Source organism: Prinia subflava, chromosome Z, assembly GCF_021018805.1.
Source record: "Prinia subflava isolate CZ2003 ecotype Zambia chromosome Z, Cam_Psub_1.2, whole genome shotgun sequence".
NCBI classification, from domain to species: Eukaryota; Metazoa; Chordata; class Aves; order Passeriformes; family Cisticolidae; genus Prinia; species Prinia subflava.
This window is the reverse complement of record NC_086283.1, coordinates 64,173,999-64,188,461: the sequence shown is the minus strand read 5'-3', so window position 1 is coordinate 64,188,461 and position 14,463 is coordinate 64,173,999. Positions and strand designations below refer to the sequence as shown.

Sequence of the window (14,463 nt, the reverse complement as noted above, 5' to 3'; positions counted from 1 at the left end):
GCCCTTTGCCATCTTTGCAGAGGATGTGAGGGGCCTTGGTCGTGAGCTGCAAGCTGTAAGATCTCTCAGCAAGCAGCAATGTGAAGAAATGGCCCAACAGCTCCGCAGGATGGAAGAGCAGTACATCAAGGCTCTCAGACTCTGGCAATCTGCTCAGGAAGAGGAAAAAAGGAAGCTCCAGGAAAACTTGGTAAGAAACAATACGCACCTGAAGTTTTCAGGCTAGCTGGGTGGGCAGGCTTAGCAGAAGAGCAGCCTGAGGATGGGACATGGCTGCAAGCATGTGCTGTAGGCTACATGTTGCTGGGCCAGGCAGCAGAGGGCTTCAAGGAATCATACCTGAAGGCCTGTGAAGACGTAGAGGATGGTGCTGGGACAGTAAATGCAGCTACAGCTTCAGGATGGGCAAAAGTCAAGTTCCCCAGGAGGCTGGGTGGTCACCACCCAAGGCATGGCAGCAAAGGAGCAGGATCTTCCCCACAGCCTCGTGCCATGCAGCCAACTGCTGCTGACCTCGCTGCCAACTGCGGTCCCAGCAGCGGGGTTCCCTGCTTTCTGTCCTTCCACAGTGGACGCACATCTTCCCTTTGGGCTTGAAACATATGCCACAGGTCCCTGTTGCTGGCCTGTCTTGTGACTAGGGCGTTGGGGTGCTGGCCCCCTCCTTGTCCTGCAGTCCACCTGCAGCTTTTCCTTGATCAAAAGGCAGAGGAACTTTGAGAAGAGAGGCTCAGAAAATAGGCCGAAATGCTGAGGAGAGAGGGGCCAGGAAACAGGCAGCCATCAGAACAGGGAAGGAAGGTGGCATCTCCTTTCCTTTCACTTGCTGACCCTCCTGCTAAGTTTCTGGTTAAGACAGGAGTGCTGGAGGGCACAAAGACAGTACTGTGAACTCTTCAGGTCGGGGGTTGTGGAAGGGATGAGGCTTCCATTTTTTTCTTTGGAGAGCATAGCTGGGACTTCATCTGGATATGTCTCTTCCCCTCGGCAGGAGAGACAGCTGGAACAACAGCGTTTGGAGGCGCAGCAGCAGCTGGAGGAACAGGCAAACCTCGTGGCAGAGGTACAGGGGGAGCAGGAGAAAAGGCTGCTTGACATGAAGCAGGAAGCTGTCATCATAGAAGCAGAATAAGCAATCATACGAAACAGAGCCAGTCAAAAGGCAAAGAGTGTGAAAAGAGAGTTTGTGTGTTGTATTGGACTCCTGTGAGCTCCTTAATGGCTCTGCTTCTCTGCACAATGTCTGTCTGGGTGGGATTGTGTCTTAGCTAGGCCTTGGTAAACTCAAGAATGAGAACAGAATACTCTTGGAGAGCATGAGCACATCAATGTTGCTTGCCACACAAGTGGTGTGTGGGAAGTTTAACGCGGTCTTCTCTTCCTTTCTGTGCAGCTCCAGCATCAGAAGGCTGCTGTCTTAACCAGAATGCACCAGATGGAGAGAAAGCTAATCCGAAGCCAGCAGCAAGTCAAGCAGCTGAGGCTGGAGCTGAGTAAGGAGCGGGAGAATGGGCAGGTGAGCCTGACCAGCCAGGTAGCAGAGGGAAGGGCAGGAATGGCGCCATGGACTATAGATCTCAGGCGAGGGAAGGCAAGGACTACTGCAGGCACTGGATGCACAGAGGCAGGTGCTAGTAAGATTTTTCCTGACACAATATCAAGGTCAAGCTACAGCAAGCTCAGAGGGAGATGAAGGCAATGGAGAAGAGACACAAAGAAGAAATGGAAAGGATGCGCAGGATCCAGCTGCAGTACAGGCTGTGTGAACAAAAGCAGGTGAGTGGAAGAGCAGTAGGCACTGCACTCATGCAACAAGGGGTCTCTCCTCTTCTCACCTTTCCCCTGCACAGCAGCAGGTAGATGGAGGCAATACTCTGTGTTCTCCACTGCAGCTGGTCACAAGGACTCTTACTGGGCCACTGAATCTCAGCGGCTGCCGTGGGCAGCAGGGCTAATGCTTTGGCCAGTGGGCCGGCAATGCTGTGAATGTATTTCTGCTGTCCACAAAGTGCTGGCTTTGTATTTTGAGAGGTCTGTTCAGGTGAACGTGGTGACCCACACAGATTCCGAACAAGTTGTCCCTGTCCATGGTGAATGCAGTGCTGAGAAGAGGGTGAAATTTCAAGTTGCTTTTTCCCTTTCACAGTCTCTACTATGGCTGGCTGTGCCAAGCTGTAGTCTCTGACTGCTTGTTTGGGTTGGATTTGAGGTGGAAGAGTTGACAGCTCAGCTTGCAGCCTTACACCAGTGTTGTTCCAAAGGGCTTCCCTTTGAAATGGGCTGTCTGGGGAATCTCTGCCAGCCACCTTTCTGACACAAATTAATTTCTTGTCCCAGATGGACACAGGCTCTGCAGCAGCGTCCTCCAAAGAAGGAGTCTCCCCTCTGCAGCCTGAAAACTCGAGCATGGACAGTTCATGCTGGTCAAGCCAGGAGAGAGAGAAGCAATGCCTGAAGATGCTGAGTACGTCCTGTGGATTTCCTGTGCAATGGAGCAGTGTGTTGTGTGTGTGCCTCAGCATCAGCTGTACCACATCTTCCTCCTCACCCCAGTGTCACATCGACATTCTGGACTCCCTACAGAAGCCATTGTTGTGCTTGGATGCAGCCGGGGAGCTCGTGGGGCATTCCTTTTGCCTCTGAGGGCAGCTGGGAATGGGTGGGCTTTGCCTGAGCTTCCCTGTGCAGGAAAGGCAAAAGCAGGGATTGTTTCCCAAACCACAGAAGGCTGTGACCTAGCAAATGACCCAGTGAACACAGTGTGTGTGCTAGTGTGGCCAAAGTGATCAGCACAGTTGGCTTCCTGGATTCCCTTTAGACTCCTGACTTGTCACTGGTCCTTGGAGACCAAATCCTTCTGAGAAGTTGATTGGCTGTGGGGCTGGTTTCATACTGGGGTTGTTTTTAGGACTGGTATTACTTCTACGATTCCTTCTTGGTTGTGATGAGAATTCTACAGTTTGGTTAACCCAACCTCCTTGAAAAGAACATCAGGTACATCTTGAAAAGTCACATCAATGTGGCACGGTCAGACAAAACTGCCCTGCAGGCAATTCTCAGGAGGAAGCCTGCAGCCCCTCTGCAGCACATTCCTCCAGTACGGGGCACTTTGTCACGGTTAATGCCCAGCCAGTGAATACTCTTGGAATACTAAGCATCGGCCTCAATACTCTAGGAAAGCACACCAAGGCCTTGGCGACTCTGCAGTAAAACTCAGCTGGTTCTTTTAACTGGCAAGGGCTGGCAGTGCAGGGCTGTCAGAGAATAACCGGTGAGGTAAAGAGAGCCTGCTTTACTCAGTGTCTGCCATCAACTCTTGGGACAGAGGGTGGATTGATCTACTCCTCCGTGGGTCTGAACTCTGAGACAACCATCTTCTGTCTCGAGTGGTGTCAACAAGCTTGTGATGGAGCTCGGTCTGGCTGTGGCTTCTTCACAGTGGTTGTCAGTGGCCATTCATGGGCTTTGCCAAGCTTTTAGTCATACCTGCCCTGCCGCTGACGGCTGATGTGTCTGCAGAGGCTGGAGCCTTCCTTAGCTGGGAGGTTTCAGCTGCCGCCACGGTGCTGCAGCTTTGCCTGGACTCGTGAAAGGATCAGCACCTCCTTTGGGCAGCTGTGTGTGTCACGGCAGCGCCTGAGGAGCGGCGCTGTCCTTGTGACCCGTCTCGGCCGTGCCTGTTTGGGAAGATGGGGCACGTGGGCCGTGTTCAGGAGGCCGAGCCCAGTGCTGGTGCCTGCTGCCCCCCAGGCTGAAGACAAGGAGTTGTAGTTCTTCACTAAATGGGAATGGGCAAAGTCATCTTTGGAACTTAGGCTGCTCATAAAGGAAGAGAGTCCTAATTCTTACAGCCATTGTTCTTGGTGATGGCATGAGCTGCTGTTCTCTAAAACTGGCAAGGCATTCTTTAGGCAAACTGCTGAGAGGTAGAGAAGTGCCCTCCTCTCCTGGAATTCACTTTGCAATATTCTTTCTGCTCTGCAAAAAGCAGCTGTTGATAAAAATTCACCCCAGATCCCAGGGGGCATTTAAACTCTGCAAGTATGAAACCTTTTGTGGAATCTCACAAGAGAGTGTTTCTCCCCAAGAAAAGGAAGGGTCATGATTTTTCAGCCCTCCTTCCCTTTGTAGATTGCAATCACTTGCCTTGGTGCCTGTTCCTTTCTGATCTCTGTGTGCTCTGAAGGTTTCTCCCTGGGCTTAGTTTGCTCTCAAGGTAAACCTGCAAAGGAGTATGGAGAATCAGACTGTGTGCAGGCCGTGTGTGTTTCAGAGCTGCCTGGCTTGCTGGGGCTGCTGCTGTTGTTGTTCTTGTTGATGTCACTGTAAGGCAACCGACCATGAATTGCTCAGAGCCTCACAGAGTGGAGCTGAGTTTCAGAGCTCCTAGAAGTCAGTCTCTCTCTTTTGAAGTTTGCTTCTTGCATTTTGTTTCTTTCAGGGAGCATTGTGAGCATGGCAGATCCAGCAGAGAAATACACTGGCTGGCAACATATTGGCAGTGGGTGAGTGCAGCCACACTTCCTTCTACACAACTATGGGCCAGGTATTTTGGTGGTGCAGTATCAAGTGGGAAGTCAGGCAAGCTGCAAGCATCTTCAGAGCCCGGCTTTAGATTGTCCCTGTCTCAGTACTGATCACATGGCATCATCAAAGATAACTGGATGCTGCCAAAGTCTTGCCTGCTTTAGGGAGCAGCACCTGGAAGCCCTCCTGTCCCTCAAGCGTGTGGCACCAGTTTGCTTGTTTTCCTAGGAAACTTGGTTTTGTATGAGTCAAAGTAAGATGGCCACACTAAGGAAGGAAGCAAAACCTGAGAGAGAGCTTCCCTCCTGATAGCTGTCAGATAACAGCTGTTTTCTTTCCAAAATCTTGCTGAAAACAATATTCAGTGGTCAGGACACTAAGAAGGGCTGTGTGGTGTTGCCTGAGTTTAACGGATAGAATCAAGAGAGAGGTGAGAAGGCCCAACAGGCCTACATGTTTCATTGCCTGGAAAGGCACGCCACACGCACAGACACAGAAAGGAAAAGGCAAAGAAAACCCCCACATCCATATTCTAGTGTGTACTTTGGAGATTTGTAGCAGCCCTTTTTTTTCCTGTTGGACGCCTCTTTTCTCTTGCACACGCTGCACGGCAGAGGGCTGCTGGGCTGCTGTGCCATTGGCTGAAGAGTAGATGACCTCTGGTGTTTTAGAGATGCTTCAGGCAGCAGAGAGCTCCCTCCTGGGCTGCCTTTTGCTTCTCAGCACTGAACAGCTTCTCTGTTCTCACCGCTGTCTTTTTTGTAGGGCTTTTGGCACCGTTTCTAAGGCCTTGAATGCTGCCAGGGGACAACAGGTAAGTGCCAACAGCCCATGCAGATTTTGCATCTCATTTCCCCTGGGATGGGATCTGTGGCCAGAGCTTTGGGCCGCCTGTCTTTGCTACAAAGGCTGTCCCGCAGAAGCAGGCTGCAAAATGCATCTTGGACAGGCTTTGTCCTTCTTACCTAGCTGAATGGATGCAAGGACAGCAGTGGTGTTTTTCTGAGGACACACTGGCTTGGATTTACTGGCTAAATATGCATAGATTAGCTGATGGCAACAGCCCTCATTTTTGGACCAATTCCTCTTAAGCCCAGGTTCAGACACAGATAGGATTTCCCATTGTTTTCCATCACGTGGTGCAGTTTGAAAATATAATGCAAGACCTAAAGAAGGAAAGATCTCGTCTGGAGTGCAGTTTGGCATTTCAGTCCTAGGTAACCTGGTACACACACCCACACATATACATACACACACACACAGACAAAGACATCAGTGTGAAGAAGTTGATGAAGAGCTTTGAATAATACAACCTTGTGTTGGTCCTGTGTCAGTGACATGCCATTACAGAGCTGCTGCTTGTACTGAACAGACACGATGGTGTGTCTTGGAGAGTCCCACTGTTCTTTGGGGCTAAAAGTTCAGAGTCCTGAATTCTCATTGGTGGCTCTCAGCAAATACTACTCCATTGTCCTGGAGTAGTTCCTGATCCACCTGCAGTGCTGCGCTCAAGAACTGCACTTGGAGGCACTGCACTACAAGGCATTCTGTAAGCCCTAAAGCCCATTTCAACCTGGTGTGTATCCATAATGTACCACAGAAAGGATTCTTCGTTTTTAAACCCACTACATAATTACAAGTCTAGAGCGTGGTGAAGAACGTTCTTCAGAGATGCAAAATCCAAACTGAAGAAGTTGGGATGTGCTAGAATTGCAACTTTGCTTTGAGTCGCCTTGGAGTTCTTTTCTGGACAGCATTTTCTCCCTAATGTCTGTCTGTATTTACTTTGGCGCACAATCAAGAATGGCAGCAGTTTCTGAAGTGCTGGTCAAAGCCCCTAGAAATGCTAACGTGTTATCTGCGGTTTCAATTTCTTTTCACAGCAGCAACATTGCTTTTGGCTAGCAAAAGGTGTGTAAGCGATAAACAAAGTCTATTTGAGAAGTCTGTGGGTGCAGAGAGTGTTGTTAGCATTTTGTGGTTGATGGTTTGGATTCCCTTTTTACCCAGGTGACAAGGCATCCAGGCTCATGAGCGCACGGGAGAAAGAGGCTCATGTAATGTGTGCTCCTAACAGCTTTCAACATCATTGTAGGTGGCCATAAAAGAACTTAATCTCCAGCACCAGGGTGTCGAGGAAGTGTTAAAAGAAATCCTGGTCTTGAAAGAAAAAAGACACCCCAATATTGTCACCTACCTACAAAGGTAAATAGTTCTGGTGTTGTTCTGGGAATGTTCGTTTGCATACATGCAAGGCACAGATTGCAAAGCTCTTTCCTCACTGGCTGAAAAGTGATCTTTCTATTGCAGCAATCCACTCCTGTAAGAGACGTGGGAGGAGATTGCATTTTGTCCCCAGGAATGGTTCCTGGCATAAAGAGCTTGGAGACTGTTCTTAGAAATCTGGCTCTCTTACTAAGCCAGCAGCCTGTATGTTCACTGGCTGCATGTTCTTTTGCTGTTTTGGGGCATGAATTTTTCCAAGTGTCAGAGGAGAAGTGCTGGCAAAGCATCACAGCAATGATTTGCCTTGCCATGTTCCCACTCTTTTCCATTGCTATGCATGCCAAAAGACTAGACTAGGAGACACAGAATTTGCCAGGTTTGAAATTGGTTTTCCTGTTTTTGACTGTTCTTTATTCAAGAATTCCCAAAGGGTGTCCGCAGTGCTGCACACCCACTTGCCCAAGGCAAAAGCTCTGAACACTTGTGTCTCCTTGTTGCTGGAATTAAGGGTGCAATTTGTGTATGAAGATGATGAAGCAGCTGCTGGGATGTGTCTGCTTCCAGATTTATCTTTGCCTCCCAAAACAGCCTTTTTTGCCTGCTTGCCACCTGAACCATCTCCTTTTTTGTGGACGTGTCTTCCCCATTTAGACAGCACAGATTGCAAGCACTGGATAGCCTAGGTGGAGCGTGTCTTCATTTCATTCCATCTTCATTTAGCAGTGACCTGGAAGCAAAACTCAACTGTAGGCTTTTCTTCCGTACGGCAATTTAGCTTTGCACATTCAGCTCCACGCTGTTGTTTTCCTCTTCCAGCTACCTTGTCAATGGGGCTGTCCTGCTGGTGCTGGAGTACATGGACGGAGGCTCTTTAGCTGAGGTTGTCAGAAAGAAAAGGATGGATGTAGGACACATAGCAACAGTCTGTCGCGAGGTAAGGAATCCTGCTTGTGCTTGGGATGGCTTGGATGGGCTTGTCCTTTGAAAGCTTTGCTGAGTGATTCCATGTTCAGAGCTTTTTTTCTGTCTTGCTCTTATGCTTCAGAGAAGCAAGAGCATCTGGACGGAACTGTCTGCCAGTGTCCCTGCCCTTACTATAGTCTGTTCTTTACGCTTCTCTACCATTGTTGAACTCTCTGTCTCCTTTTCCTTTGTATTTTCTCTTCTGTGCTTTGCCTCTCCAAGCCTTTGCCCACAATCTTTCTGCACTGACTTCTTTGCCTGTAAATGCAAAGGTGTCCGAGTTTGAGACCAACGGCAAAGCCAAAGGGAGACTCATCTCTCACAGGTCTCAGCTTCAAGGGATGGCATGGCACCCCCATGGTGCTTGCTGCTGAAAACTGACTCATCAGCTACTTCCAAATCTGCTGTGGAGGCAGCCATCGGACGCTTGTCCTCCAGTCTCCCGCCTGACAGTGATCCCCTTGGTACCTAAGGCAGGGACTTTTCCTCTTTTGGAAAACCCTCCTTTGTCCTTGGGATGGGGAGAACATATCCACCGGAGCAGCAGTATTGTGACTGGCTTTGCAGGGGACAGACTCCTGCAACGACTGATGTTTGCCCCTCAGAAACAAAGATGCCTTCCCTTGGAAAGATCCTGCTCTCCTGGGGTTGCAGCAGCAAGCTCTTCCTCTTGCCAGCACTCAGTGTTCCTGTGGGATCCGTGAATCTTCATGAGCAGTTTCCTTTTGTGTGTGATGAATTCAGATCAGGCTAACTTTTGGCCTCCTGTTTCTTTTTTCTCTCTCAGTGCCTGCAAGGCCTGGCTTTCCTTCATGCCAACCAGGTGATCCACAGGGACATCAAAAGTGCCAACATCCTTCTGAGCCGGGATGGCGCCGTCAAGTTGGGTGAGTGTTCTTGGTCAGGCGCAGCACTCCGGGGAGGAGCTGGGCTGGGGCTGCTTTTGTTTGGCTGCCAGGTGCCAGCAGTGGAGCTGCTGAGAGTGCACGGAGCACTGCTGCGAGCTCAGGGTGCGGCTGGAAGGTGCTGAGTGGGGCTGAGAGGCACAAGGTGTCAAGAGTAACTTTGGTTTGTGTGTGCTCCTTCCAAAGGGAGAGAGTTACAGTGTAAACCTTCATGTGAATGAGGAAAAGCCAAGGTGGGAATCGTGGCAGGTTTGTTAAGGGGACAACTCTCAATTTTCTTGGCTGCAGTCCTGAGGAAAGAGAGCACAGCTGCTTTTCCAGCAAGATTGAGCACTGCATTGTGAGACTTGGAGTGAGAAACCCTTTTCCTTGGTTTCCTCTTTGAAGCAGTGTTTGTTTTTCTCCTCAGCTGATTTTGGCCTCTGTACTTGGCTCACCCCTGAGCACAGTAAACGGAAGTCCGTGGTCGGCACCCCTCGCTGGATGGCACCCGAGGTGGTGAGAGGAGAGCCATACGGCCCCAAAGTGGACATCTGGTCCCTTGGCATCGTGGGAATACACATGGCCAAAAGAGAGACTCCTTACATTCGTCTAAACAGTGCCAGGGTAAGGTGCAAGTACGCTCAGGTACCGGTGTCCTTCTGGTCTGTCTCCATTAGACAAAATCCCATGCCCACAGCTTCAACTGGTTCCACCAAGGCCCACTTTGAAAAAAGGTCCCTGGGGCTCTCATGAGCTGTCAAGGCAAGGCCTCTTGCAGGTTGCAATAACTGGGGCTGCACCAGAGCCTTTTGTCTTTTGGGAGAGCAGGCTCATCTCTAATGGTCTGCTAGGCAAAAAATTGCCACTGCAGACTGGAGCTTGAAATACGGCGTCTAGGTGAGCACTTAAGGATATGGAAGAAACAGGAAGGCTCTCATGTTTCCTTTCCTCCAGGCTATGTATCTGATAAGCACGCAGGGGGCACCAGATGTGCACACGCTCAGGCTGCCCGCTGCCTTGCGTGACTTTCTGGGCTGCTGCCTGCAGATGGATGTGGACAGGCGAGGCTCTGCCAAGGAACTTCTGCAGGTACGATGCAAAGCGGCTGCAGGCCTACCAGCTCTTCCCTTGCACAAACTCCAGGACATCAGATGGGCCCCCTGTAGTGATCTCTGCTCTGGGTGCTTTTCAAATGGAAACCAAGTGGGATCCAAGACTGACTGAGGTTAGATGGGACCAGTGAAGGTCATCTAGTCCAAACTGCCTGCCACTGGCAAGGACATGCTCAAGGAGATCAGGTTGCTCAGAGCCCCATCCAACCTGACCTTGAATGTTGCCAGGGGTGGAGCACCTGCCAGCTCTCTGGGCAGCCTGTGCCCCTGTTTCAGCACTCCCCTGGAAAACAGTTTCCACCTTCAGAGCCAATCTGAATCCACTCTCTTTGAGCTTAAAAGCAGTCCCCTTTGTCCTCTTGCAATTGGCCCTGCTAACAGATGTGTCCCTATCTTTCTTCTAAGCCCCTTCCAAGATTGAAAGGTCTCCTTGGGGCTTGCCCTTCTGCAGGCTAAACAAGCCCAAGTGTCTTAGGTAATCCTCAGAGGAGAGCTCGCAACTTGTGGTCATTTCTGAGGCCCCCTTTTGCTCTTGGCTGCTGTGTTCAGGTTTAGCTGCTAGCCAAGGCAGTGAACTATTGCAGTGCTGGGGGTGGAGGCCTGCAGTGGGGCTTGAAGAACTCAAGGAAAGCAGTCCCTGCCAAGCGGTTCTACACTGGTCTGTGGCAAGGCAAGGGCTGTGTGGAGCTGCCTGTGAGCCTCAGAGCGCACCCAGCTTGTCCCTCCTGGCCCACTCTTAGAGGTTCCTGCCAGCCAAACAGGGACAGCTGAGCAGGATTTGTGCCAGCCCCATGTGCTGCCTGGCCCGGTCAAGTAGATGAGAACCTCTGCGGCTTTGCTGCCAGGTTTTGTGGCAGACAGGGAGCTGGTGAGTGGGCCACTTCCTTGGCTGTCCCAGCTGTGAAGGAAGATGCCAGCCAGCACAGGAGGGGAAGGGCATGCCAAGGAAGACATTGCTCTGCCTGCAAGCCAGAGCTGAGTCCATCTGCGCTCTGCCGTTTGTGTCTGTCTGTGTTTCTGGGTGCTAGAGGAATCCAGCTTGACCCTGATAGAAGCTCAGTTTGGAAAAGGATGCTTTCCTTTCTCCTTTGGCTCTTTACTTTCAATTTCTTTTGTTTTTTCCCTTTGGACAGCATCCATTTCTCAAATTAGCGGAGCCTCTCTTCAGCCTCTTCTGGCAGCCTGATTGCTGTCATCCCTGCAGCAAAGTAGTGCAGGCAGCACAAGGACACCTCATGAGTTGGAGAAAAGAGCCTCTGAGGACAGGAAGAAATCTTGAGGAGAGAGGGGCCAGGAAACAGGCAGCCATCAGAGCGGGAAAGGAAAGGTGGCATCTCCTTTTCTCCCACTTGCTCATCCTCCTTCTAAATTTCTGCTTAGGACAGCATTGCTGGGGGTCACAAAGTCACTATTAATGTCACTACTGTGGTCTCACACAGACATTTTGGACTCCTTACAGAAGCCGTTGTTGTGCAGCCAGGGAGCTCCTGGGGCATTCCTTTTGCCTCTGAGGGCAGCTGGGAGTGGGTGAGCTTTGCCTGAGCTTCCCTGTGCAGGAAAGGCAAAAGCAGGGATGATTTCCCAAACCACAGAAGGCTGTGACCTAGCAAATGACCCAGTGAACACAGTGTGTGTGCTAGTGTGGCCAAAGTGATCAGCACAGTTGGCTTCCTGGATTCCCTTTCAAATTCTCCAGCCATTGGAGACAAAATCCTTCAGAGAAATTGGCTGTGGGGCTGCTTTCATACTGGTGTTGTTTTTATGATTGGTAGTACTTGTACTATTCCTTCTACAGATCACATGGGCCCCTGCCATGTAAGTCTCCACTCCAGGTGCTTTTCAAATTAAAACAAAGGAAAGCTGCAGTGAAGCAATTGAGGAAGAGGAGATGACCAGGAGCAGTTTGGGATTTCCTTCTCCAATGCCAGCTTGGAGATGGACTCAGAATAAAAATCCTAGAAACCCCCAAGCTCTGTTGGAGGGGTTTGGATTGCCCCCTTGGTCACCTTATCTGTTGCGGTGTGCGTTTCCCAGGATGCGCTGCCAGCATTGGGGTGCGTCACATTTCCCCCCGGGGAGACTCTTTCTCCCCGCTCAGGAACTCCAATGGTCTCAGCGGTTGCTTTTGGGGTGCAGAGATGAAGCAGAGGCGAGACGGGTCTTGGGGTAAACTGAGGAGATTTATTAAAGGTACAACTGAAGAATAAAAACTAAAAGCTGAACCCCAAGGACCGGGAGCACATGTCTTGCCGTGGATTTTATAGACAGGGCAATACAAAGCAAACAACCAATGAGAATGCACTCAGGGAGGAGTCCAAGGCAGAGATACAGAACTAAATCCAATGGGAATAGCAAAAGCAGTGTAACGATACAAAACAGCAAATGATATATTGAGCGAGGGAAGATTGGCAAGGAAAATTCTAACAACAGAGGCAGGGATACAGAGAATTGACACACAATGGCATGTATAATTTAAATCATAACACACAAATGAAATAGAAAGCTAGCCTGAAAACTCAAAGCAAAAACCCACACCACAACACATCATTGCAGCATGTTTTGCCTAATAAACTAGAACAAGCTAAACTGAGTCACTTCTTTTTTCACTAAAATGCTGGGGCCTTGGTAAGACTTTTCAGATTAATTCCAGCACATTTCTATATGCCCTGACTGCCAGTATTGCTCCCTTCCTAATGTGAACACAGGGGTCATTCCAAGAGGTCTACAGAGCCTGCAGATGTGGCAAACAGATGTGACACACATTCCTGAATTTGGCCACTTGAAATTTGTGCATGCTTCTATTGATGCCTTTTCAGGTGCTCTGTTTGCCTCAGCTCCCACGGGAGAGACAGGGAGAGAGGCTTGCCGTCATTTCGCTGCTGCCTTTGCCACCTTAGGAATTCCACAACAGATTAAGACACATAATGGCCTGCATACATTTCCCGTAGAGTTGCAAACTTCTTCTCCTTATGGGCTATCACTCACCAAAGGGGCATACCTCACTCACCCACAGGACAATCAGTTATAGAACAGCCCGGCGCCCATGGCGTTCTCAAACGTCTTCTGGTACAACAAAAGGGGGGAGCCGGGGATGCTCCTGCTGAAAGATTATGCAAAGCCCTGTATGTTTTTAATGTCTTGAATTGTTCAATGGCAGACTTAAATCCCCTCAAATTTTTGAACTTGCTACTCTTGTCAGAGCTTTTCAAAATTTTTCTGTTCCTTTTAATCTAGTAACAGATTCAGTTTATGTTGCAAAATTGTGAAGCCTCAGCCCTGAAAGAAAGTGTAAAAAACCTGGAAACAGATGATAGATTTGAATTGCTGAATAAACGCCTAAGAAGCTAAAGACTTCATAAATAGATTAGAAATTTAGTTAAAACAAGCTTATATGTATTAAGCATTATATTATGTATTGTTATAATTATTCCTTATATTTTACAGTGTATTTAAACTAAAAGTAGAATCTGGATCTTGGCTAGATAACCTGTTTAGTGGCTAAGGTCTGACATCTTGGCTAAAAGACTTTCTTAGGATAGGAATGCATGTAATGATTGTAATAATAATTGTATTAGTTATGATACCTTGCTTGCTTCAATGTGTGCAGAGGTTAATTAATAAAGCCATCAAGGGGGTGTTCTTGGTTGATACAGGAGGGGGAGATCTGGGAATACACAAGACAGAGAGTCAAACAGACTTGATTAGCATAGCTAGTTTGATAACCAAGGTGCCATGGCAGGAACCAACAGAACTGTGAAAATTACAGGAGATGGGATTACACCTGCTTACGGGAAGAGAGAAGATTTAATCAACTTCTGCAAGCAAAGGATTGTTGTAAAATGCGTGAGTTTTCTGTGTGTGATTTTTAACCTGATTATTGTAGTAGAAATTATTAACCTGTTTGAAATAGTATATAAGCTTTTGGGAAACCTGAGTAAAATCAAATTCTGATCACCGAATCAGTCTTCCTGTCTCCCAATCATCGCCAATAGGATGGGGCCCTGAACAGCCTGGTCTAGTGAATGCCATTCCTGCCCATGTCAGGGGAATGGAAGTAGATGATCTTCCAAGGTCCTTTTCAACACAAGCCGTTCTATGAAACTGAAGATGCAAAGTGAAGTTGAGAATTATCAGAGTAATTATAACCCAACTGCTTATATTTTCTTTTTTATAATAGAATCCAAAGTGATATCTCTCAAGATTAGCTTTGCCAATATCTGTAGGCATTTGCTTTGCAAAAGCTTTTTTTTTGTAGGGAACTAAAAATACCTGATTTCCAGTCTTTCTAAAGACAGCTTTATTTATAATCCAAATTACATCCCTGATTAATAGTGTCGCGGCTCGTCGGCGACGGGCGAGGCTCGCTGACCACTCCACGGTCTGACCTCACGGGTCTTCGGGGGGCCGCACCCTCCTGCTGCGAGTCGTCCTTAAAAGGACGCCCTTTGCCTCAGGGGCACAGGCTCACCTAAGCAGTGTTCAGCTCTTTTGTGAGGCGGTTGCCAAAGCAACCGCTCTGGGCAGCTCACAAGGCAGAGCCCTGTGGCCTTGTGCCCTTGGAGGAGGCGAGAGCTAGATGGGCAGCTCTGCCCGCAGGCTTCTTCCCCAAGCGGCGCAGGAAGGAGAGGCGAGAGCCAAGGAAGATCTCCGGAGCTTCTTTATTTGGGGGCTGGAACCGCCGACATCAGAAGACCGAAGACCCCGTGGAGCTCAAGCATGCTACTTTTATGTGGTTTGAAAGGGGCGGG

General features: G+C 49.1%; 2 protein-coding genes across 2 annotated transcripts in view; both read left to right on the top strand.

Annotated features, from left to right (window-relative positions):
- The window catches only part of LOC134564163 (ciliary rootlet coiled-coil protein 2-like), a 43,807-nt gene extending 39,250 nt beyond the window's left edge, over positions 1-4,557 (top strand). The window contains exons 9-13 of the mRNA XM_063422841.1: positions 21-190; positions 992-1,063; positions 1,394-1,516; positions 2,338-2,464; positions 4,442-4,557. Of these exons, the coding sequence (XP_063278911.1) occupies positions 21-190; positions 992-1,063; positions 1,394-1,516; positions 2,338-2,464; positions 4,442-4,509 (560 nt within the window). The 3' untranslated portion in view covers positions 4,510-4,557. The remainder of the gene's footprint in view (positions 1-20; positions 191-991; positions 1,064-1,393; positions 1,517-2,337; positions 2,465-4,441) is intronic.
- Positions 4,538-13,792, top strand: LOC134564540 (serine/threonine-protein kinase PAK 3-like). Its single transcript, XM_063423434.1, has 9 exons — positions 4,538-4,581; positions 5,293-5,341; positions 6,623-6,732; positions 7,570-7,687; positions 8,504-8,603; positions 9,031-9,227; positions 9,558-9,692; positions 10,849-11,042; positions 11,511-13,792. Exons 1-9 carry the CDS (start codon positions 4,538-4,540, stop codon positions 11,605-11,607), a joined length of 1,044 nt encoding a protein of 347 aa, XP_063279504.1. The 3' UTR covers positions 11,608-13,792.
- The last annotated feature ends 671 nt before the right edge of the window (positions 13,793-14,463 follow it).